The 19682-nt window shown below is 37.9% G+C and overlaps 10 protein-coding genes across 10 annotated transcripts; 5 read left to right on the top strand and 5 right to left on the bottom strand.

The window, feature by feature from the left end:
• Positions 1-249: 249 nt before the first annotated feature.
• On the bottom strand, positions 250-2528 carry LOC17878271. Its single transcript, XM_006284652.2, has 3 exons — positions 2320-2528; positions 1370-2225; positions 250-1033 (listed from the first exon to the last, which is right to left on the bottom strand). The coding sequence occupies exons 2-3, from the start codon at positions 1749-1751 to the stop codon at positions 984-986; spliced, it is 432 nt and encodes a 143-aa protein (XP_006284714.1). The 5' UTR covers positions 1752-2225; positions 2320-2528; the 3' UTR covers positions 250-983.
• A 581-nt stretch (positions 2529-3109) lies between these two features.
• On the top strand, positions 3110-6828 carry LOC111829547 (uncharacterized protein At4g38062). Its single transcript, XM_023778835.1, has 2 exons — positions 3110-3236; positions 3462-6828. The coding sequence occupies exon 2, from the start codon at positions 3511-3513 to the stop codon at positions 6661-6663; it is 3153 nt and encodes a 1050-aa protein (XP_023634603.1). The 5' UTR covers positions 3110-3236; positions 3462-3510; the 3' UTR covers positions 6664-6828.
• An 880-nt stretch (positions 6829-7708) lies between these two features.
• On the top strand, positions 7709-8826 carry LOC17877586 (transcription factor bHLH131). Its single transcript, XM_023777941.1, is given in 3 exon segments — positions 7709-8326; positions 8424-8780; positions 8782-8826. Coding segments are annotated over 3 exon segments (756 nt in total). The 5' UTR covers positions 7709-7972.
• Positions 8827-9084: 258 nt separating this feature from the next.
• LOC17877829 (protein PELPK1) lies at positions 9085-9926 on the top strand. The gene has a single exon (XM_006285570.2). The coding sequence runs from the start codon at positions 9312-9314 to the stop codon at positions 9690-9692; it is 381 nt and encodes a 126-aa protein (XP_006285632.1). The 5' UTR covers positions 9085-9311; the 3' UTR covers positions 9693-9926.
• Positions 9927-10003: 77 nt separating this feature from the next.
• LOC17880821 (IMPACT family member in pol 5'region) lies at positions 10004-11126 on the bottom strand. Its single transcript, XM_023778836.1, has 4 exons — positions 10690-11126; positions 10493-10598; positions 10357-10410; positions 10004-10262 (listed from the first exon to the last, which is right to left on the bottom strand). Exons 1-4 carry the CDS (start codon positions 11079-11081, stop codon positions 10104-10106), a joined length of 711 nt encoding a protein of 236 aa, XP_023634604.1. The 5' UTR covers positions 11082-11126; the 3' UTR covers positions 10004-10103.
• A 157-nt stretch (positions 11127-11283) lies between these two features.
• Positions 11284-12731, bottom strand: LOC17880570 (protein CURVATURE THYLAKOID 1D, chloroplastic). Its single transcript, XM_006284463.2, has 5 exons — positions 12483-12731; positions 12087-12265; positions 11798-11905; positions 11654-11725; positions 11284-11567 (listed from the first exon to the last, which is right to left on the bottom strand). The coding sequence occupies exons 1-5, from the start codon at positions 12637-12639 to the stop codon at positions 11496-11498; spliced, it is 588 nt and encodes a 195-aa protein (XP_006284525.2). The 5' UTR covers positions 12640-12731; the 3' UTR covers positions 11284-11495.
• Positions 12732-12801: 70 nt separating this feature from the next.
• On the top strand, positions 12802-14195 carry LOC17878173. The gene is made up of 2 exons (XM_006284888.2): positions 12802-13366; positions 13490-14195. Exons 1-2 carry the CDS (start codon positions 13337-13339, stop codon positions 13883-13885), a joined length of 426 nt encoding a protein of 141 aa, XP_006284950.1. The 5' UTR covers positions 12802-13336; the 3' UTR covers positions 13886-14195.
• LOC17879988 (GLABRA2 expression modulator) lies at positions 13996-15739 on the bottom strand. Its single transcript, XM_006284115.2, has 4 exons — positions 15346-15739; positions 15159-15260; positions 14686-14957; positions 13996-14420 (listed from the first exon to the last, which is right to left on the bottom strand). Exons 1-4 carry the CDS (start codon positions 15701-15703, stop codon positions 14232-14234), a joined length of 921 nt encoding a protein of 306 aa, XP_006284177.1. The 5' UTR covers positions 15704-15739; the 3' UTR covers positions 13996-14231.
• Positions 15740-17200: 1461 nt separating this feature from the next.
• LOC17878150 (classical arabinogalactan protein 3) lies at positions 17201-17924 on the top strand. Its single transcript, XM_006285983.2, has one exon. It carries the CDS (start codon positions 17298-17300, stop codon positions 17712-17714), a length of 417 nt encoding a protein of 138 aa, XP_006286045.1. The 5' UTR covers positions 17201-17297; the 3' UTR covers positions 17715-17924.
• A 262-nt stretch (positions 17925-18186) lies between these two features.
• Positions 18187-19583, bottom strand: LOC17877601 (putative clathrin assembly protein At4g40080). The gene is made up of 2 exons (XM_006283928.2): positions 18983-19583; positions 18187-18909 (listed from the first exon to the last, which is right to left on the bottom strand). The coding sequence occupies exons 1-2, from the start codon at positions 19423-19425 to the stop codon at positions 18264-18266; spliced, it is 1089 nt and encodes a 362-aa protein (XP_006283990.1). The 5' UTR covers positions 19426-19583; the 3' UTR covers positions 18187-18263.
• Positions 19584-19682: the final 99 nt, after the last annotated feature.

Here is a 19682-nt window from a genome sequence, read left to right as displayed (position 1 = left end):
AGCTTGCTTTAAGACTAAGTATTCAACATTAGCTGCTTAATGATATTTTTTACTAATTGACGGTGGATGCGTAATGATATAACTTCCAAAATTCCGAAAAATATGGACCCCCAGAATCCTGAATCTCCTGACCCATCGATGTAGATGTGCTCTGTTTCTTTTAAGAAATCTTGAAATCATAACACTAATAGATCCAAAACACCATACTTGATGTCTCTTTCCTGTTACTAAGAATCTGAAAAATCATAATTTAGAGAAATTCTTCATGCTTTCCCAATTCAATATATAATACAGAGAGTTACAATGGCAGGAGTGTTGTCTATATACAAAAAAAGAAAGATCAGTGGTAGTTAATATTTACATACAAATACAATCAATCTCCAATCACTTCTACCTCAGCCTTCAGGAGGTTATGATACAGGACAAAGAGTATATACATCACTCTTTTTTTTTCTTTTCTTTTTTTGGTATTTACAAGACTCTTTACATGAATTTCCCATCTCAGTTGGATAATAAATCCCATTCACACCATCAATTTGAGCATCTTGATATGAATCCTTGAAGCACTGTCTGTTTCTTCCACCCTTATTGCTTTCTTTCCAGGATCAATGTAACTTGTTATCCACCCTCTTTTCTCTGAATGTAATCAATCTTCCTATGAACACTCAAGGGTCAAGGCTAAAGCTGCTTCTTCTCCATAGCTTTTCCAATCATACACTTCATTTTTCTTACTCTTTTTTTTTTTTTTTTTTTTTTTTTGGCTTGATCCATATCCAGGATCAATGTAAGCAAAACCCCATCATCTTAATCTAAACCATATAAAACTACTTGTGCCTTTCTTTCTTTGTTCTCTCTTTTTCTTTTCCTTTTTTTTTTTCTTTTTTTGAGTTTTCAGGATTAATGTAGTAACCAAAATGATTCTTCAGCACGAATTAGACAAAACTAAAACTACCACTAACTAACTACAAAGGAAAGAGACCTGGTCAAAGGTTCTGCAGAGATGAAAGCCATTGCTCCATATAATTCTTCCCATCTGTACATTCAATAGAAAGAAAATCAAACTGAATCAGAAAAGTTGACCTTTGGATTTAAACAAAACATGTAGAAACATGGATCATTCATTGCACAGGGCCATCAAATAGCAAAAGATAACTCTCTATTAGAGCAACTAAACCAAACCAAAACCGCAAAAAAAAAAAACATACTACTTTTTGTCATTCTCATTATCTTTTTGAATAAATATTCAGAGCAAGTAAGGTCAAGCACCAAACACAAAAGCATTATCCAATCTATCAATCCAACGAGAGTAGCTATGGTAAACTACCAAACCAATAAACACAAATCAGGGGGTGATCATCACAGTTCATACCAGGAGGAAACCCGCTGGGTAGATTCTTGACAGCACTCAAGAGCTGGTTATTATTACTAGAGCCTTCGACAAGAGCTCTGTAACAAGGAACCAGAACTAAGAAACCACCATCATCTGCTTCATCATCACTTTGGAAATCAGGTCCATGTGGCTCAGTCCATCCGACAGACCATTCAGGTCCATCACCACCAGCAACAGCTACAGATTCAGAGCCAGACGAACCGAAGCTCTCAAGTTCAAGATCCTTTCTTTTATAAACTCTTCCTTTACTATTAGCTCGAGTTATCATCTTTGTAGGAGGAAACTTAAGAGCTTCAGTTTCTTTCTCTTTTCTACTTCCTAATAACCACCATGGCCAACTCGGGATCTGTCTCTTCATCATTTCAAGAATCGGATTGTTATCTTCTTTAGAAAATTCACCATTAATCTGGTGAAAGATCCCAGAGACAGACAATTGAAACCCCTTTTGTTTTTAAATCAACCTCAAATAAATAATCAATAAACAGTTTAAAGAATGAACAACCACAAAAAAGCCCCAGAATTAGAATGACAAAAAAAAAAAAAAATTGAAGAAATTTAAATTTTAGCTTTCACCCTAGAATTTGAAGAAATTTAAAACCCCAAAAATCACAACAAAAGAAAAAAAGTTGGTAATGGATCAGAGAGCAGAGAAACCCTTTTTTTTAAACGAGAAATTTATCGAGCGTCTCCTTCCATCATCATCACCAAATTCGTCCCTTGTACTCAAGAGCTCTGGTCGTCTTCTTCTGCAATTTATAATCTCTCAAATCTTTTGGATTTAGTTTAGATCCAACGGCCACAGATTCACTATTGGTCTCTCCCAATCATTATTGAGCTACAACAATAATAATATTTGATTGATTGATATATTTTTTTAAAGATAATTTTTTAAAAAAACAAAGAAAAGAAGGAGAAGAGTTCTTATCTACCGTTGATTAATTGACAAGTGGCTTCCTACAACCGTACAAAATTGATGATGTGTTATATTTCATCCAATCGTTTTGCGTGTATGTATGGGAGAGGCTTTAGTTACGGACACGTGGAGTACTCATCTGCCTTAAACTCGTGGATGTTACGAGGATAATCTATCTATCTTACTGTGATTTTAGAGATAAGAAGACTTTTGATGAATGTTCTAGAACTATTTGATTTGGCTTCTGCTTCTTTGTAATTACGTTTTGGGAACTAATCTCTAGTTTTATAACTGGTCCGGGGGGTATCTATTGATGTGTTGTATGTGTTCACGTGTCAAATTTGTTGGAAACTTTTGTATAAAACGTTACACTATATAAAACAAAAAACAAAAATGATTACAAAAGACTTTCAAATAAAAATAGGTTTGTTTGTTTTTGTAGGACATATTCTCTGAAATCTCTCAATACATAACGTTGACGTATGTACATAGGAATAAAATACATGTGCACGTAAACGTAACGATCCTTGACAAGTTTAATCATAACGTGGAAGTTGCAGTAAACATCATCTCATCTTTTACTTGCACACGAATTTTTCTCGATGACGTCGTAGTCTACTGGTGGTATCCATTTTAAATAGAAATAGGCCCATGAGATGAGAAACAATATTAATGGGCCAGGGGATTTGTAAAGGCCGGCCCATAATGTTGAACGGAACGGCGTTAATTAACTTGGATCTCTCTCTCTCTCGGTTTGCAACATTTTAAAATTTAAAACAAGTTTCCCCTTTCTTCTCCAACGGCTCCTTCCTTACTTTGGAATTTGGATCGTCTCAGTTCGTGTCTTCTTCTCTTCTCTCCTCCCATTTTCTCGCAGATCGATCGATTTCTTAATGACATCTCTGCTTTGAAGATTAACTGTTTCCGAATCAGGTACTTGGTTTTGAATTGAGTGTCTTACTATCAATTAGGGTTTTTGATATTTTCATCTTCTGCAGTTGGAGAGATGATAAAAATTGATTTTGGTTCTAAGATTTTAGTTTGTGAGGATCTGACTAGCTTTGGGCTATTTCTTGATTTGCTCTAGATCTGTAGAATCAAAGATTTTTAGGTGCTGAATTTCTAATCTGCGTCATTGTTGTTGATTTTGGTATCTAGGGTAAAATTGTGTGCAAGTATCGTGCTTGCCTTGAACGTATTTTATAAAATGGAGAAGGTTTATGAAGAGCTTGATGAAGTGAAAGCCGCGAATGAGAAGCTCAGGATGGACTATAGAAACAAAACGGAGATTCTTGACAATCTAAAGAAGGTCCAGAAGGAACAATTAGTTGACATTCGAGAGGCGAGATTGGTGAATGAGAAGCAGTGTTTCGAAATCGAGGAGAAAACGAGAGATGTTTCTGAGTTGAAGCGAGCGAACGAGGATTTACAACGGTGTCTGAGAGAGAAAGATTCTGTTCTCAAGCGTGTGAATGATGCTAATGATAAGCTTAGAGCTAACGGGGAAGATAAGTACCGGGAATTGGAAGAGGAGAAACGGAGTATGATGTCTGCTTTGGATGAAGCTACTGAGAAGAACATTGATCTGGAGCAGGAAAACAATGTCTATAGGGCTGAGATTGAGGGGCTCAAAGGGCTTTTAGGTGCAGCCGAGAAGAAAAGAATTCAAGTTGAGAAAACTGTTGAAGCTATGAAAGAAATGAGAGGAAGAGATGATATGGTGATTAAAATGGAAGAGGAGAAGGCTCAAGTAGAAGAGAAACTGAAGTGGAAGAAGGAGCAGTTTAAGCACCTTGAGGAAGCATATGAGAAGCTTCAGAATCTGTTCAAGGCTAGCAAGAAAGAGTGGGAGGAAGAAAAATCAACGCTTCTGGATGAAATCTACTCTCTTCAGGCCAAACTAGATTCACTTACTAGAATCTCAGAGGATCTTCAGAAGAAGTTGCAGATGTCTAACTCTGCCCTGACTCAAGAAGAGACCAGAAGAAAACGTCTTGAAGTCCAAGTTTCGGAATTCAAAACCAGATACGAAGATGCTTTTGCAGAGTACAAAGACGCAAGAACACAACTTGATGATTTGGCTGGCAAAAGGGATGAGGAAGTTGCAGAGCTGAGACAATCTTTGAGCATGAAAGATACATATCTTAAGGAGATGAAATATGAGAATGGGAAACTGGAACAAGAAAACCAGGAGTTGCTGGGTTCATTGAAAGAACTCCAGGAAGCTACAATTCAGGGATCAGGAAATTCTGCACTATCGAAGCTGAAAAACAAGTTTCGGAATTTGGAAAACATTCATAAGACCTGTTCAGCTAACTTAAGAAGTAAAGAAGCTGAATGGAGTTCCCGACTGGATAAGATGGCAGAAGAGATAAATGATTATCAGTTGCGGTTGCAAAGCAAGGAGGAAGCACTGAAAGATGTCGAGTTGGAACTTGAAAACTGTCACTCTTCTGCAGCTAAAGTGAGACTACAATATGAAGAGATCTCGGTTATGTTTTTAGTGCTAAGTAGAACAGTCTCCGAGGCTCAGTCAAGGCTTGCAAATGTTAAGGATGAACAAATCAAGGATGAGAAAAGAGAAGAAAAGAGTTATTCCCTATTGATGGAGCAGCTAGATCAAAAGAATGCTGCACTGGCCAAGGCACATCTAGAGATTGAAGAAGAACGGGAAAGGGTCGCATGCTTACTTAAAAGAATAGACATGCTGGATCTTATCGAAGATCAGAAGATTCAGATGGAAAAAGAGGTAGAGAGGTACAAAGAAATGGTTGAGGAATCCTCTAGATTCCAAACTCAGATGAAAGAAAAACTAGAAGAGGCTGAAAATGATTATGAAGAGAAACTTCTACAAGTCTGTGATGCACTGGACAACACAAACTCAGACCTCGTTTCAGAACGTGAGAAGGTGGTGGCTTTAACAAGGCAGATTGAGTCCTTTGGTTTTGTCAAAGAGAAGAATTTAGTGATGGAAAAAGAAATTGAGAAGTATAAGGAGATGCTTGAGGAATCACAGAAGTCTCGGGTGCTTTTAGAGGAGCAGATTTCGCAGCTTGAAAGTGATTCCAAGGAGAATATTAGAGAACTCTGCAGCAAGGTGGACATCGCATATGCCAAGTTGGCAGAAGAGGTTGAGAAGACTACCTCATTGGTTAGAAAAAGTGAGGCCATTGATCTAAATGAAGAGAATAGGGAACAGGAGCTTGATAATTACAAGGGAAGGCTTGAGGAGTCTACCAAGAGTCAACTTCGCTTGCAGGAGAAAGTCGTAGAGGTGGAAAACGACTCGAAACGGAAACTTGCTGACGTTTCTGAGGCCCTAGAAACAGCAAATTCTGAACTATCTGATAAAACCTCTGAAGTGTACCAGATTGAATTCCAATTGTGGATCTGGAAATCTATTGCTAAAAGGCTTAAAGCTGAACTCGAGCAAAACCAGAACCTGCGCAAAAGAGTAGAAGCTTCTCTTATTGAACAGGTTGGAGTTGGAGAAGCCATAATGCAAGAGAGGAATGAACTGATGCATAAGCTAAAGTCTATCAACTCTACAAGATCATCTGTGTCGGAGATAGAAACCCTTATGAGGGATAAGGACGATATTTTGGAAAATCTACAGAGAGAGCTAGAGTTGTTGGAACAAGAATCACTTAGTAGGGAGCTCGAGGATGTCTTCATTGCGCATACAATTGCTGAAACGGAATTGCAGAAAGAGAGAGAGATTTTTGCAGGTGCTTTACAACAGAAAGAACAGGACTTGCGCGAGGTGAAGCATAAATGGGAGGGTTCATTCAAGTCTGTATCTTTGCTACTGGCGGAGGAGCAAAACAAGGTTAACATGCTTCACAAAGCATGGGAGAAACTCTCTGCTACACAGATTCTTACCGCGGTAGAATCTGAATCAAAAAAGATGATGATCATAGAGCTTGAAGGTGAAATCTTTAGTCTCAGCAAGAAACTCAAAGCATCAGGTGAGAATGCTTCTTGTTTCAGACAAGAAGCAACAAAGTTAGGAGCAGAACTGGAAACTAAGCAGAGAGAGTTGAAAGAAGTAACCACACAAATGCAGGTAAAGCTAAAGACCTCAGAAGCGGAAAAGACAGAGCTAGTTAAAGAAGTTGCGAGTTTGTCATCAGAAAAGGGAAATCTTTTGAGTTTTATCAGCGCAATGGAGGATGGAATGTTGAAGCTGTGTGATGGAGACACGAAGCTGATGAAAACTTTGGAGAGAGTTACACAATGTTGTGATGGATTTGGTAAAGAGAACAACAATGGTGAAACTACTGGTTCTCCAAGATTGGCAATGAAGCATGAAGATGCTGTAATTGAAGACAGGTCACCATTTAGACAGCTTAACCATTAGTTTGATAGATTCCACAGAGAGAGAGAGCAGAGAGGTTTTTTTTTTTCTCTAAGAAAACTTGTAGTAGTGTTTGATGTATCTTGAAGCTTTTTAACGAAACCCTTTTCCTGAGACAGAGGTTTTTGCTCATGTAATAAACAAACTTGTTTAGGTTTTGTTTGCTAATCCTAATTATTTCACAAATCCAAAACAACGTTATAATAAAAGTCAAAAACTCATGTAAAGATAAAATATCTCAATTGACATACAACAATTATTGTCATGACAACGTTCGAGCGGATTAAACGGTAATTCAACATTACAAAATATATTTACCTTTTTAACTTCTGTATTCAAAATAAAAAGTAAATAACCTTTAACCAAATCTAAATGGAAAAATATCAACAAAAATAGTTAATTACCCAACATATAGAAATATATTTTTTAATAAAAGATTTGAAGAATTATATTCAACACTATCAAACGGTATAATTAGAAAGATATATAGAAATACAAACATTCAATGAATCTAATCCTAAACACATGAACAAAAAATACATGTTTGATTGGTCATATATAGTTTGTAAGACTAAATTTTTTGCATAACTTATCTTTAAACAAAAAGTTAAAATCACTCCTTCTTTACACACAAATTCCAAGGAAAACGAAAGATGGCTTTACCTGAATCAGCAGAGATTCCAAATTCCTTAACCCCCAAGAAACACTACGCTGGTTCTGGAGCTAACGTTGATGAAGTGGTAGTTAGGTCTGATGACGAGGACGGCCAAGAGATTATCACAATGGCTCGAACAGCGAAACTATGCAGAGTTAATGGAAAGAGAGTGAAACTGATTCCATTGAAGAAGAAAAACTAAGGACAACGTCTAAAGATTATTTTACCTTAAAAATTTGTATCTTCAATAATTAAACTCTTGATGAGACTCAGGTTGTTAATTTCACTTTTCTTGATGTCGTTTGTTGTATTCAGTCATTTGCTTCTTTTATTAGTTTTCAGATTTTCATGTGTGAAAGAAAATCTCAAATCATTATTATTATTATCTCCTCTTTGGTGACTAGTTATTACAATATATTCTCGTGCTTAATTTCGTATTAATCACCCATTTATTGAGTTATTACCTTTTGGTATCTTGTCCATATATTACTTCTTATTACATGTTTTCTAGTTTTTCTCTATATGTTCATACAGCAAAATCAGCATTCCCTTTATTGTTTCTACGTACGTCTCCTTCTCTCTGTGTCGCGCAATCAATGGTTTTACTTCACCATGTAAGCCTCTCTGTGTTACTTCTTCTCTCATCATCAATCGAATATGTTTTCTTCCTACTCTGTCGCTGAACCAATCATTTGTTGTATTGCCTGTGTTGTGTGTTTAATGCAGTTAGAGCAGGGGGTGCGTCCGATTTCACGGTGTTACAATCCCAATCCAACAACGTATCCAACAACAATAGGAAGAAATATTTTCTTCCCAGGTGCAGGTGCAGGTGCAGGTGCAGCCACAAGCAGCAAGCTGTTCTCCAGAGGTTTCTCAGTCACAAAGCCAAAACCGAAAACCGAATCAAAAGAAGCCGCTGCGAAGAAACATAGTGACGCAGAGAGAAGACGACGGCTTAGGATTAACTGCCAATTTGCAACTCTCCGCACTATTCTTCCAAACTTGGTCAAAGTAAGTTATATAGCTCCCCATCCAATCACACAAAATACATATAAGTCAGAGAATTAACACTTTCTTAAATTCCATTATGTTAAATGAAACTAAACAGCAGGATAAAGCATCTGTGCTTGGAGAGACTGTCAGGTACTTCAACGAATTGAAAAAGATGGTTCAGGACATACCAACCACACCATCTTTAGAAGACAGCTTGAGATTGGGTCACTGTAATAACAACAGAGACTTGGCAAGAGTCGTATTCAGTTGTAGCGACAGAGAAGGGCTAATGTCAGAGGTTGCAGAGTCGCTGAAAGCAGCCAAAACAAAGGCAGTGAGAGCTGAGATCATGACAGTAGGTGGAAGAACCAAGTGTGCCTTGTTTGTTCAAGGTGTAAATGGAAATGAAGGATTGGTTAAGCTCAAGAAATCGTTGAAACCTGTAGTGAATGGTAAAATTTCATCAGAGGCAAAAGAACAACATCAATGAAGGATCGTTGTTGACCCAGCAGCAGTGAGATTGTGTTCATATACTTGTACATCTCTGTTTCTCCTAGTCCATTAGAGAAGTTAGATGTAAAGGTATAAAACCCCAGGTGTTATGTATACTTACAATGTCTATATGAATCAAAGTGGTGCAACTCTTTCTTGGTATTGCATACAGATATCTGCAAATAAACCATAATTATCTTCAAAGATAGTGTGGTATGAATGATATATCAAAATATGAATCAGCCGACTATTTTAGCCATCTTTTTCTTACCCAATTGGTCCCCTTTTTGATGAAGTCCCATGGTTGCTTCTAGTAAATAGCTTTCTTCTGGGAAACAAAGATTTGGTTTAGTAAGTTGACCCAACAAATAACTCTTCAAACTTTTTCCACCTACTTCTCACCCGACTTTGATGAAAATCGTTTTTATAAATAGAGGTTTACAGCACAAGTCTCTTCCTCACTTAAAACCAACAAGAACTAGTCAAAGCACAATACAGCAGTAATAGCACCATGGCTCCTCTCACGAACTCCTTTGTAAGATTTCTAGTCACTGCACTAGCATTCACAAGCTTCTTCACTGGCCTATCTGCTCATCGACACCTTCTCCAGTCAACACCTCCAGCTTTAACAGTCCCACCTCTGCCCAAAACCACTATGCCACCACTTCCTTCTCTACCAACTCCAGCACAACAAACCCTACCACCGCCACAACCAACTCTACCACAGCCCACCGGGTTGCCACCAATGCCGAGCACACAGATACCTTCATTGCCAAACCCGGTACAGCCCACAATCCCTAACATTCCACAGGTCAACTTCCCTATTCCCAGCAACATTCCCTTTAACTTTCCTTTCAACATTCCTTTCTTTACTCCACCACCTTCAAAGTAAAAGAAGTGATGAGCTAGCTCTTTTAGCTGTCACAGGTTAATGTCCTTCTCTTGAGACAGCTTTGTATCACACACTATACTTTGTGTCGGTTTGTATACACATATATGTACTGTTTCTTATTCTTTTGATGTTGCTTGATATCGTCGTCCTCTTTGTTGTTTGCTTCCATGAGCCAGTTCCTTTTGTAATATACAGCATTTTCTAATGAGTGATTTCCTTTCTCCTTTCTGTTAATTTGTTTCTGCAACACAACAGCCTGAACTAGTAGGCTATATATATCATCAAAAAGTAAAATATTTTGAAACAGCGCATAACGAGCACACGACACTCTCCTTCTGTTGCTTAAATAAAATGTGCTTCAATTTTCACGACATTCTGTAAAGATTATTACATGGAAATGTTTCACCTAACTCAATTTTTGTAAAAGACAAGGTCTCGTCTACAGTTTGATTTGATAGCATCCTCTAATTTCTCAACCTGGTCAAATTCAACCTTGAAAGAAACCATGGCAGTACCATCTTTACCAGTATCATAGTCTTCCTTGATTTCCTCAGCCTGACACGATTGCAGCTATGACACATATATAGACATAAGAGATCCATGAGCATAGATTGACACACTCAAATCACAAAAAAAAAAAAAAAAAAAAAGTTGAAAATCTCACCTGATTGTACAGAACACCTAAAAGATCAAATGTCACCTCGACTCCCATTTGAACCTGGCAGAATAAACAAACAGGAAATGTCAATGATGAAGTTGATCAAGAAGACAAACAACACACACACAAAAAGACATTTTACTTTGGACTTGACAAGGCAAGTAGGAGCAGCTTTCAAGCAATCAGATGTAACACCACCATACGCTCTAACAAGACCACCAGTTCCAAGTTTGATTCCCCCAAAATACCTAATGAGAGAAGGAACAAAGAAGAGATTTTTGTATTCTTACAAAAAAAATGAAAAATAGAAAAATTTATCAAGATTCAAGAAGCTCTCACCTAATGACAACAACCATAACTCTGTCTAATCCAGAAGACAGAATTGCAGACTGAATCGGCTTCCCTGCTGTGCCTGATGGTTCACCATCATCGCTACATCGATAGTGTTGATCACCGATCTTATAAGCCCAGCAATTGTGAGTAGCGCGAGGATCACGGACCTGAGAGAGGAACAACTGAGCGGATTGCTCGGTCGAGATAGGACCAGCGATGGCGATGAACTTGCTCTTCTTGATCTCTTTCTCCACGGATACGGTTTCTTTGATGGTCGTGAAAGCTCCTGAACCAACGGAACTCGAACCCATCGACCTCTTTCCGGATGCTGCAACTATGGCCGGGCGGAGGACGACGGCGACGGTGGTTACAGCTGCTACCGGTACGCCCACCCGCATCTGATTGTCGCCCTTCTTACCTTCTTCGATCGGTCTCTCTTATAAAGGCCCAGGCCCAGGCCCAGGTCCAAAACTACTAAATATTTCCGTAACTTTTATGTGTCATAGTCTTTTTGTTGTTATCTATTTCAAAATTTTAAGTTGATGCCTGAGATGTTGATGCTTGGACAGCGCAATTATACGTATCTTTGCAAGATGCAAAAGTCGAATCCCATAACATTGGAAAAAACACATACACGTACATAATATGCTATTTGGAACATTTCTAAAATTCTAATCATAAAAAGCATTTCTCTCAAAAATACCCAAAGAGGTATTAATTGTTTCCATAAAGACGAGTGGGAAAACGAAAAACCTGTGAGCAACAAATTTCTACAAGCCAAGAAAAACAATAGCAACTAGTCGTCACTCAAATCACTCACTATCAGACCCAAGAACCTGCTTTTTTATTTCACCAACCTTGGTCTTGAGTTCGTCTCTGTTCCTCTGCAAAATAAAGTGAATGGTTTAAGGAAAACAACATGAATCAAGTTTTAAACTCAGTTGGTTATGCAAGCATATATTTTGCATACCTTAAATAGCAGGTAACGGGTAGTGAACCAGAGTGTGTATCCGAGACCAACCACTTCCATTAGCTTCGGAATCTGTGAAAACAAATATCAAAGGTGAGTACAAAAAATATATATTTAAATAGCAGTTTTGTCTGTAATACTAACCAGAGGGATTGATTCGAGTGAAGTGACGATTGCAGAAGTCAAGTAGAGAGCAACTATTGCACCACTCCCATAGAGCAAGATTGAATATGTTTTGTCTGAGTCCACCAGCTACGTGTACATTGACAAATAACAACATCAGTCACTTACCATAGATGGAATGAAAATGGTTACTCTGTCAATCTAGTCGAGCGAATAGTACTGAGATAAGAATACAATTGGTATATACATAAAAACATTCCTTGCAAGAAAAGGAAATCACAACAATCTAAAAGATAATGTTAGTTATAACCTTAATATCGTTCAAGAACTCAAGGGATTGAGTTTCCTGCTGCTCGTCTACAGCTTGAGGTTCACTAGTCGAGTCTTCTACTGCTCCATCACAATCCTCCACACCAAACTCATTGACTCCAGTTGATGTTTCTTCAGAGACTGTTTCTCCTGGAAACTTTCTACTACAACGCAACGTGCCTAGCCAATTATGGAAACACCAAGATGGTAACAACCTCAGCGATAAGCCAAACAAAAATCCAAATTCAAAAGAGAAAAACAAAATAATAAAAGTCAATTGCGTATCAAATTAGGGTTTAGAAAAAGTCCAATAACGAAACGTGAGAGCAATGAGTGAATCAATAACATAGCACGAACCAAAAAGAAACAGGAACTTAGGGTTTCACAGTTGTCGTACGGGGACGGGATTTGAGATCGGTAGAGGCAACTTTTCGCTGGAGGGGAGGAAAAGAGATTCTATGGAAAGCGTTTCCCGCCAGATATCCATGGCGTTTGATGCTCGAAGTCGAAGGGAGACGAGTGATGATGGAAGAGGAGCTGCTACAGACCTCCATTTTCGTACGGACGGACGGACGACAAGAGTCACTTCGGCTTCTGATGTCTCTAAACAAGGCTTCTAGGGTTTATTTATTTATTGGGCCATGATTAATACATAAATTGGGTCGGCCCAAATATATTGAAAAAACCTTCACAAAAGGTCTTCCTTGTTATTAAGTAATTTGGTTTGCCTTCGTTATAAACAGCTGCTATGATCATTCACTGAATTCAATCGTGTTTTTATTTCTAATCGCAATTAGCAACTTTTGGTGTGTCTTTCGCGTTAAAAAAAGAAAAATTGTAAAGATGAGATGAATCTTCTTCTTCTTCTTAATATAAATCAGGGAGAGAGAGATAATATTAGATCCTACTTTAAAGCAACCCATAGAGCAGCCTTATAAGTAAAGCACTATTCTCACCAACATTTTATAAGGACATCACTGAGTTTCTGTTCGATCAGCTAAATTCCAGGACTTGCAATTAGGGAGCTATTTGGCGGGTAAATGCTTCAGTGGTTTTGTTTAGTTAACTGTCACTTAAAACCTTGTAACTTATTTTGGACCACCAAACTATATAATACCGGAGAGGGACCCCATCAAAGACAAATGTCAATGTCAAAACGACCTTGTTTTATAACCCCATTTGCGAATCTGGTTCTGGTGTGAAGAAACATACAGTACATAGGCAACATAAGAGGAGGAGATTTGAAAAGCCATGGACCACCAAGACTATAGCCGACAGAACGTAAGTAAGATATATATTTATATTATACACTTTATATATAATCGCCTGTAATGTAGTATCCTTCTCATCGTAATGGAAAGAAAAGCCAGTTAGCTACTGATTGTTTACAAGTTTTTTTTCTAGGAGGAGAGGAGGCTCGTATTGTCCAAAGAAGAAGAGAGGATCCGCGATGAGCTTGAAATGGAAATCGAAAGAAATTTGGAAGGGGAATTCAAGGATGGGATCTATAACCTCGCTCTTAAGCTACGCCGACTGTATGAACAAAGACGGGAAAGAGAAGCGTCCCTCGATGTTTCCATGAGAAAGAGCAAGCGAGTATTGGAGGTGAACATAAGTATAAAGATGGAAGGAGATACCAAGACAGAGATCACAGAGAGGAAGAAGGAAGTAGACTACGATAAGACTAAAAAAGCAGAGAAAATCTTGGACAAGAGCAACAAGTTTGCAGCAGCTGCTGAAGATAAAACAGGAAAGGAGAAGAATCGAACCAGGGCTCATGAACTCAGATGGAAATGGTAAAGAGATTGACTGGCCCTGTATCTGTATACGTACCTGTGCCTATTTGCTGGTATTTATGACTGATTTATTTTATTTTATTTTCCTCCTGCAAATCCTATTTAAATCACGAATGAAATAAGAGTTATGTCTGCATATCACATAGTGCAATGAGGACAGTAAGAGTAACAACAAAATCATCTATTTTATTACAACCATGTCCTAATATCTTAAGAAAAAAAAAAAGCAAAGGAATGATATTGGTATATTAAGACATGGTAACTGATTAAGAATGAGAATCAAATAATTTTAAGTTTGCAAAAAAAAAAAAAAAGGCTATTGTGATCAAGAATGCACCAGGGTATATATTTCACACTGACTGTAAGGCACCGGCTTGCAATGTATCTTGCAGAGATGTGACAGCTCCTTCGTAGTTCAAGAAACCCATGAACCAAAACTCATGGTCGTCGACCGAGATTACCTGGATGTACTTTTCTGCGGGATTAACTATGCTTGTCGAAGGGTTAACCGACTTAAGCTGATGTAATGGGATTACTACCTGTAATAATAATGATAAGTGTAATAATAAGCAGTAATAATAATGATAAGTGTCGTCATAGTCTACACAAGAAAGTAGTCATAAAATCTAACTTCCTTCAGCTTAATGGTAAGTTAATGCTATCATCTAGGAGGTCGCATTCTAGTCTATGTTAATTTTGATGGATCATAATGAGGTACCGTGGGTGGATGCCACATAGTTATCGAACACAAAAATATAAAAAAACTTTCATAACTAGAAATATTCTGAATATAAAGAAGATTACCTTATAATAGCTCCATTCAGTTTGGCCAGAATTTTTATAAGAGAGAGGGTTATCACTACAGTAGGCAAGCTTAGCAGTAGATATGTAAAGAACACCCATGACTGGACCAGCTGAGGTTGACAAGTAGCATGCAAACGAGTTTTGCAGCTGCTCCTCTGGAACTGTTTCAAAGGTTTGCCGGAAGATTTTCTCATACCCTCCTTCGGCCAGAACCTTTGTACTCTGTGCAATTCTTCCCATTGCAGCATCCGCAAAACTGGGAGCAGTTTTCACTGATAGACCATACATCAAATCACAGAAGATATTGCTCAGTGCATACACATAAGAAGAGAAAGATGATATATATCACGCGTTTCACAAACTCCATTGCTCAAACTCATCAACAAGGGATACTAGAATGTAGCATGATAGATAATTCCATCGAAACCTAAAAAAAAATCTCAGGGCTAACGAACATAAGATGGGAAACTCACGGTGTTGCCATGTGTTACCGGCAAGGCTCTCGGCCTTCATTGCGGCTTCTCCAACCTTCCTCCCCCATCTCCCAAGCACACCTTTCACAGATTCCATCGTTTCTGATCCAATTTCAAAGAGATTTTTTTCTTTGATTAAAAAACGGTTACACATCTCTCATAGGCACAGAACAAAAAGTCACAGTACCTTTCAACGAGGCATCCGAAGTTTCAGCTGGAGCACGAGCGACGTAAGGATTAGATCCGGCGGCGGAGGAGGACGAGACGGCCTTCTGATCCGGTGCCGGAGATTCAGAAACCAATTCGGGATTCCAATGGACCGATTTCCTCGATCCGGAAGCTGTACGAGCCGGCGGGGCATGATCGCCGCCTTTGGTCTCGATTTCAACCTGTAGCGTAGATTCATCAGATAAAGAGATCACAGAACTCGCATCTTCAGCTCCTTTATCCAATGGTTTCAGATCAGCACTATGCGGTGGCTTCGGGTTCTGATCATTCATTGGAACCTCCGATTTCACTGTCGTCTCTTTCGTCGGTTGCTCCATTCTCCGATTTCCCAATTCTCGTATCGTTTTTTTTTTTTTTTTTTTGCCTTTTCTAAACGTCTTTTTATTTGGGATGTGGGGCAGGCTTTTAAATTATTTTTTAATATTAATTATACTATTTTCGCTATTAAAAAAGTTTTATTTTATTTACTAGACGTATATAAAAATAAATAAAAAAGTCATTTTATAGTGGTTGTGAATGTTTTTAGGAAAGACTTATAGAAGTTAAAAACTAAAAATCATTGGCTGAATTTTTTATCTTTAAAAACTTTTAAAAAAAATTCTTCTTAAAGAAAAAATATATACAGATATAGAAACCATGAAGAGAAAAAAAAATATATCAACAATATTATAACACTTATAAGTCTCATATAATTTAAAATGAAGAGAAATTTGTGAGCATGCTTTAGGACCTTGCCTTACACTTAGGGCATCTTTAAAAGGATAAACTGAAAGATATATCTTAGTAGAAAAAAATATTAAAATAATTACTACTTGTAAATTAAAAAAAAATATTAAAATATTAAATAGTATGGAAAAAATATTAAAAAGGAATATATTTTAATGGGAACAAATCATTGCTTGCCACATCCCACTAACATCTCACCCAGAAAACATATTGCTGAGGACTCGCTTGCTACATTTATTACTACTGTTTTATTATCTTATAATTTTTTTAATACTCTAAGACACAAGAGTATATACCGTTAAGGATGGCCTTAGAGGTATCAAAACACATATTTAAAGCAATATGCATTTAATTAGGATGAGTTATCTAGAATTTGGTTTGGTTTTTGGTGGTGGTTGCTTTATAAATTTCGGTTTAGGATGAAGGTTCATCCAACCAAACTTTAATAACATAATTTTAAAGAACAATTGTAAAATATTTTATTTTATAATATAAAAAGTCATAATCATTCACAGATTATAGAAATAGGTTGCTTGTCTGCCTCGTCGTTAACCTTAGTGGGAGCCAAGTATGGATGGCGCGTGCGTGGGTCTTTGACTCTAAACAGAACAAAATAGTCGTAATACTAGTGATTTAAATATCTCAAGTGAATCGCTGTGGTGTGACACCAAATGTCATTTTCTTAAATCGGTTTAGTTTCCAATTTTTAACACGACATTTTCTATATATTCCCTAATTAACACGACAAGTCTTAATCCAATTAGAACTAGGTCTAGTCCTCGTGTAAATCATCGAATTGGAGATTGGCTCGATGAAAAAGATTACAACATTTGACAATTCGACAGATCAGATTTATAAGCTTTTGACCTTTTGTAGACAATTCTTCAAGAAAACTTCAAAATTCAAGAGACTTGGTAAAGACTACTTTGTTTCCAATATATTACTAAACCAATAAAGAAATAAGAGTTGCATCTCTCTATGTACAGTATGTGCTTGGCATGATTTAAAAGAGTTCACAATATCAAATACTTAAATATACGTGCTTCATAATTAGCTATATATATATATATATATTGATGAGTCTTGTTGCCTTCCACCACCAAGCAAAGACGACAAGAGAGAAGTTTTCTCAGGTTCTCTATCTCTATCGTCAAACAACGAAAGAAATCGAAAAACCATAGAGAAATGGCTCTTAAGACATTGCAAGCTCTCATCTTTCTTGGTGTATTTGCCACCTCATGTCTCGCTCAAGCTCCCGCTCCGGCACCCATCACGCTTCTCCCACCGGTAGAGTCTCCTTCTCCAGTTGTTACACCAGCTGCGCAGCCACCGACTCCGGTTGCTTCACCACCGGTTCCAGTCAACGAACCCACTCCCGTCCCAACAACTCCACCCACCGTCTCACCACCGACCACGTCGCCCACGACTCCCCCTATGGCTTCTCCCCCGAAACCACATGGTTTGGCTCCAGGCCCATCAGGTCCAACACCAGCTCCTGCTCCAGGACCTAACGCACCGGTAGCTGACTCAGCATTGACTAACAAAGCTTTCCTTGTGAGCACCGTCATTGCGGGAGCCTTTTACGCCGCCGTTTTGGCTTGAAAAATGAGCCTTGGGCATTACTCTATCTTGTTTTTTTTTTCTTCTCTTATCATGATTTTGTCTGAGAGATCTCTCTGTGTTTTCCTTAATACATTCCTTTCTTCCTCTTTGTTGCTGTTTTCTTCCTTTGGGGTCTTCTTGTATTCAAACTTGAAAAATTATACTTGAATAAAATCCGTGGGTAAAAAAATTGAGAAGTTTCGAAATCTATTTTTTGACTTTAAAACAAAATATATAAATGTCTTCCTTTTCTCTTTAAATGATGTTTCCATTTGACAAAAAAAAAATGATGTTTCAAATTCTTTTTTTTGGGTGTGTGATAAAGACAGTATAACATAACCATTCTTTTTTTTTTTTTGTCATCTTAACATAACCATTCTTGATACATCAAGACCCACAGATAATTAAATTAACATCTTTGTTTCGTTTTTTTTTTGTGTGTGGCTAATAAAGATTTTAAAAAATTCACAAGACAACTGACCGAAACAAATAAACCAAAACAAAAAATTCACAAGAAGATCAAAGTCGTCCACTCAACATAATGGTTGATTAGAAGAAACCGGGTAAATTAAACCGATCCACATTCGGAAATCTACCAGAAGAAAACCGAACAGCATCACCGTAACCCATAATTAACCGGTCGGTAAACCGAGCCGATTCGTATCTTTTTTCTCTCTTCCCAAACTCAACAATCGATTTCCCAACCTGCCCATAATTATCATCTACTAGATTACCAACGATAGCCTTGACCTCAAGAACCAAACCCCAGAACCCATCGATCCAACCTCTCTTCCAATTCCCATGACACATTTCAGACAACCTCTCTTTACAACCCTCGAGCCGCTTCAAAGCACAGACAAGCTCGACGGTGTCTCCGAAGCTCAAAGTGTTGGACCGCTCTTTGAACTCGTTGAACCTCGTATAAAGCTCGTTGATCGAAGACACGTAGTCTTCTCCGACCAAATGGGTGATCTTGTCGGCGAGAGATTTGCCACCGGAGAAGGGTAGATCCGGGATTTTACATGCTTCTTCTAGTAGGCCAACAAGCGCATCGATCTCACGAAGCAAATCAGAGTTGGTAAGAGACGAAACCATTTCTTCGTATTCGTCTTTGTGAACTGTGTTCGATGTCGAAGATATGAAAAATCCCATGATTCTTGAAGTTGATAAAAGATGCTCAAGATATAAAGCGTACCTAAAACAAAATCAAAACATATAAAAATCCAAACTTCCTTTTTTAAAAAATAATTTATTTATAAAAAACTAACCATCGGACCCAAGAAGAAAGCTCCCACATCAAAGGGGATTTCTCATCTCTAAACCCGGAAAGTTTCAGATAATTACGGCCGCCGGAAGCCGGAAAAACAGAGAGCTGATCTTGGAGGATGAAGCGACCGTGTTTGACGATGTGATGGACAATGATCAAAGATTTGAGAGCTACGCAAGCATCTCCAGTGGTGTGAAGACGGTCCATGATGGCTTCAACGGCGGAAGCAGCGGTGGCTCGTGAGCCAGTACCGGCGGAGAGTAGAACGGCGAGGTGACGATTTCCAGGCGGAGTTGAAGGATCGTGAGTAGTAGCACGGAGGACAGAGAGATGGAAAGAAAGAGTTTTGCCTTTAGTGTTTGATGAGACAAAAGCAGCTTTGCTCTGAGAAGCTTTGTCTTTGATTTTGCCTATGAGATCTGCAAAACTTGTGATCCTTCCCATCGGAATAAAATGATGATCTAAGAAAAAGATAGATGACTAGTTTTGTTCTCTTTTAATTTGCTGGATCATCATTGAGATTGGAGATAATATAAATATATATTTATAGTTTAGGTCAAGAAAGGACACTATTTTTTATTTTATGTAACCAAAGTATATGAGTACCAACATGGGTCAAATAGTCGTCGATTGTCTTCTTTCTTTTTTGGTTTTTAATCTTTTCCAAATTAAACCACTTTCCATATTTTTATCATTTTAAT

The sequence above is a fragment of the Capsella rubella genome, unplaced genomic scaffold (assembly GCF_000375325.1).
Source record: "Capsella rubella cultivar Monte Gargano unplaced genomic scaffold, Caprub1_0 scaffold_7, whole genome shotgun sequence".
Taxonomy (NCBI): Eukaryota; Viridiplantae; Streptophyta; class Magnoliopsida; order Brassicales; family Brassicaceae; genus Capsella; species Capsella rubella.
This window is presented reverse-complemented; position numbering and strand designations above follow the sequence as displayed.

Coding starts and splice junctions, on each gene's coding strand:
- LOC17878271 (XM_006284652.2), bottom strand. CDS start 1,751: ATGATGAAGAGACAGATCCCGAGTTGGCCATGGTGGTTATTAGGAAGT. Junction 1,034..1,369: donor ACCCAGCGGGTTTCCTCCTG/GTATGAACTGTG, acceptor TTGAATGTACAG/ATGGGAAGAATTATATGGAG.
- LOC111829547 (XM_023778835.1), top strand. CDS start 3,511: ATGGAGAAGGTTTATGAAGAGCTTGATGAAGTGAAAGCCGCGAATGAG.
- LOC17877829 (XM_006285570.2), top strand. CDS start 9,312: ATGGCTCCTCTCACGAACTCCTTTGTAAGATTTCTAGTCACTGCACTA.
- LOC17880821 (XM_023778836.1), bottom strand. CDS start 11,081: ATGCGGGTGGGCGTACCGGTAGCAGCTGTAACCACCGTCGCCGTCGTC. Junction 10,599..10,689: donor GTTATGGTTGTTGTCATTAG/GTGAGAGCTTCT, acceptor TTCTCTCATTAG/GTATTTTGGGGGAATCAAAC. Junction 10,411..10,492: donor CTTGCCTTGTCAAGTCCAAA/GTAAAATGTCTT, acceptor TTATTCTGCCAG/GTTCAAATGGGAGTCGAGGT.
- LOC17880570 (XM_006284463.2), bottom strand. CDS start 12,639: ATGGAGGTCTGTAGCAGCTCCTCTTCCATCATCACTCGTCTCCCTTCG. Junction 12,266..12,482: donor CGATCTCAAATCCCGTCCCC/GTACGACAACTG, acceptor ATAATTGGCTAG/GCACGTTGCGTTGTAGTAGA. Junction 11,906..12,086: donor AGTTCTTGAACGATATTAAG/GTTATAACTAAC, acceptor ATGTACACGTAG/CTGGTGGACTCAGACAAAAC.
- LOC17878173 (XM_006284888.2), top strand. CDS start 13,337: ATGGACCACCAAGACTATAGCCGACAGAAC. Junction 13,367..13,489: donor AAGACTATAGCCGACAGAAC/GTAAGTAAGATA, acceptor TTTTTTTTCTAG/GAGGAGAGGAGGCTCGTATT.
- LOC17879988 (XM_006284115.2), bottom strand. CDS start 15,703: ATGGAGCAACCGACGAAAGAGACGACAGTGAAATCGGAGGTTCCAATG. Junction 15,261..15,345: donor TTCGGATGCCTCGTTGAAAG/GTACTGTGACTT, acceptor AAATTGGATCAG/AAACGATGGAATCTGTGAAA. Junction 14,958..15,158: donor CGGTAACACATGGCAACACC/GTGAGTTTCCCA, acceptor ATGGTCTATCAG/TGAAAACTGCTCCCAGTTTT.
- LOC17878150 (XM_006285983.2), top strand. CDS start 17,298: ATGGCTCTTAAGACATTGCAAGCTCTCATCTTTCTTGGTGTATTTGCC.
- LOC17877601 (XM_006283928.2), bottom strand. CDS start 19,425: ATGGGAAGGATCACAAGTTTTGCAGATCTCATAGGCAAAATCAAAGAC. Junction 18,910..18,982: donor CTTTCTTCTTGGGTCCGATG/GTTAGTTTTTTA, acceptor ATTTTGTTTTAG/GTACGCTTTATATCTTGAGC.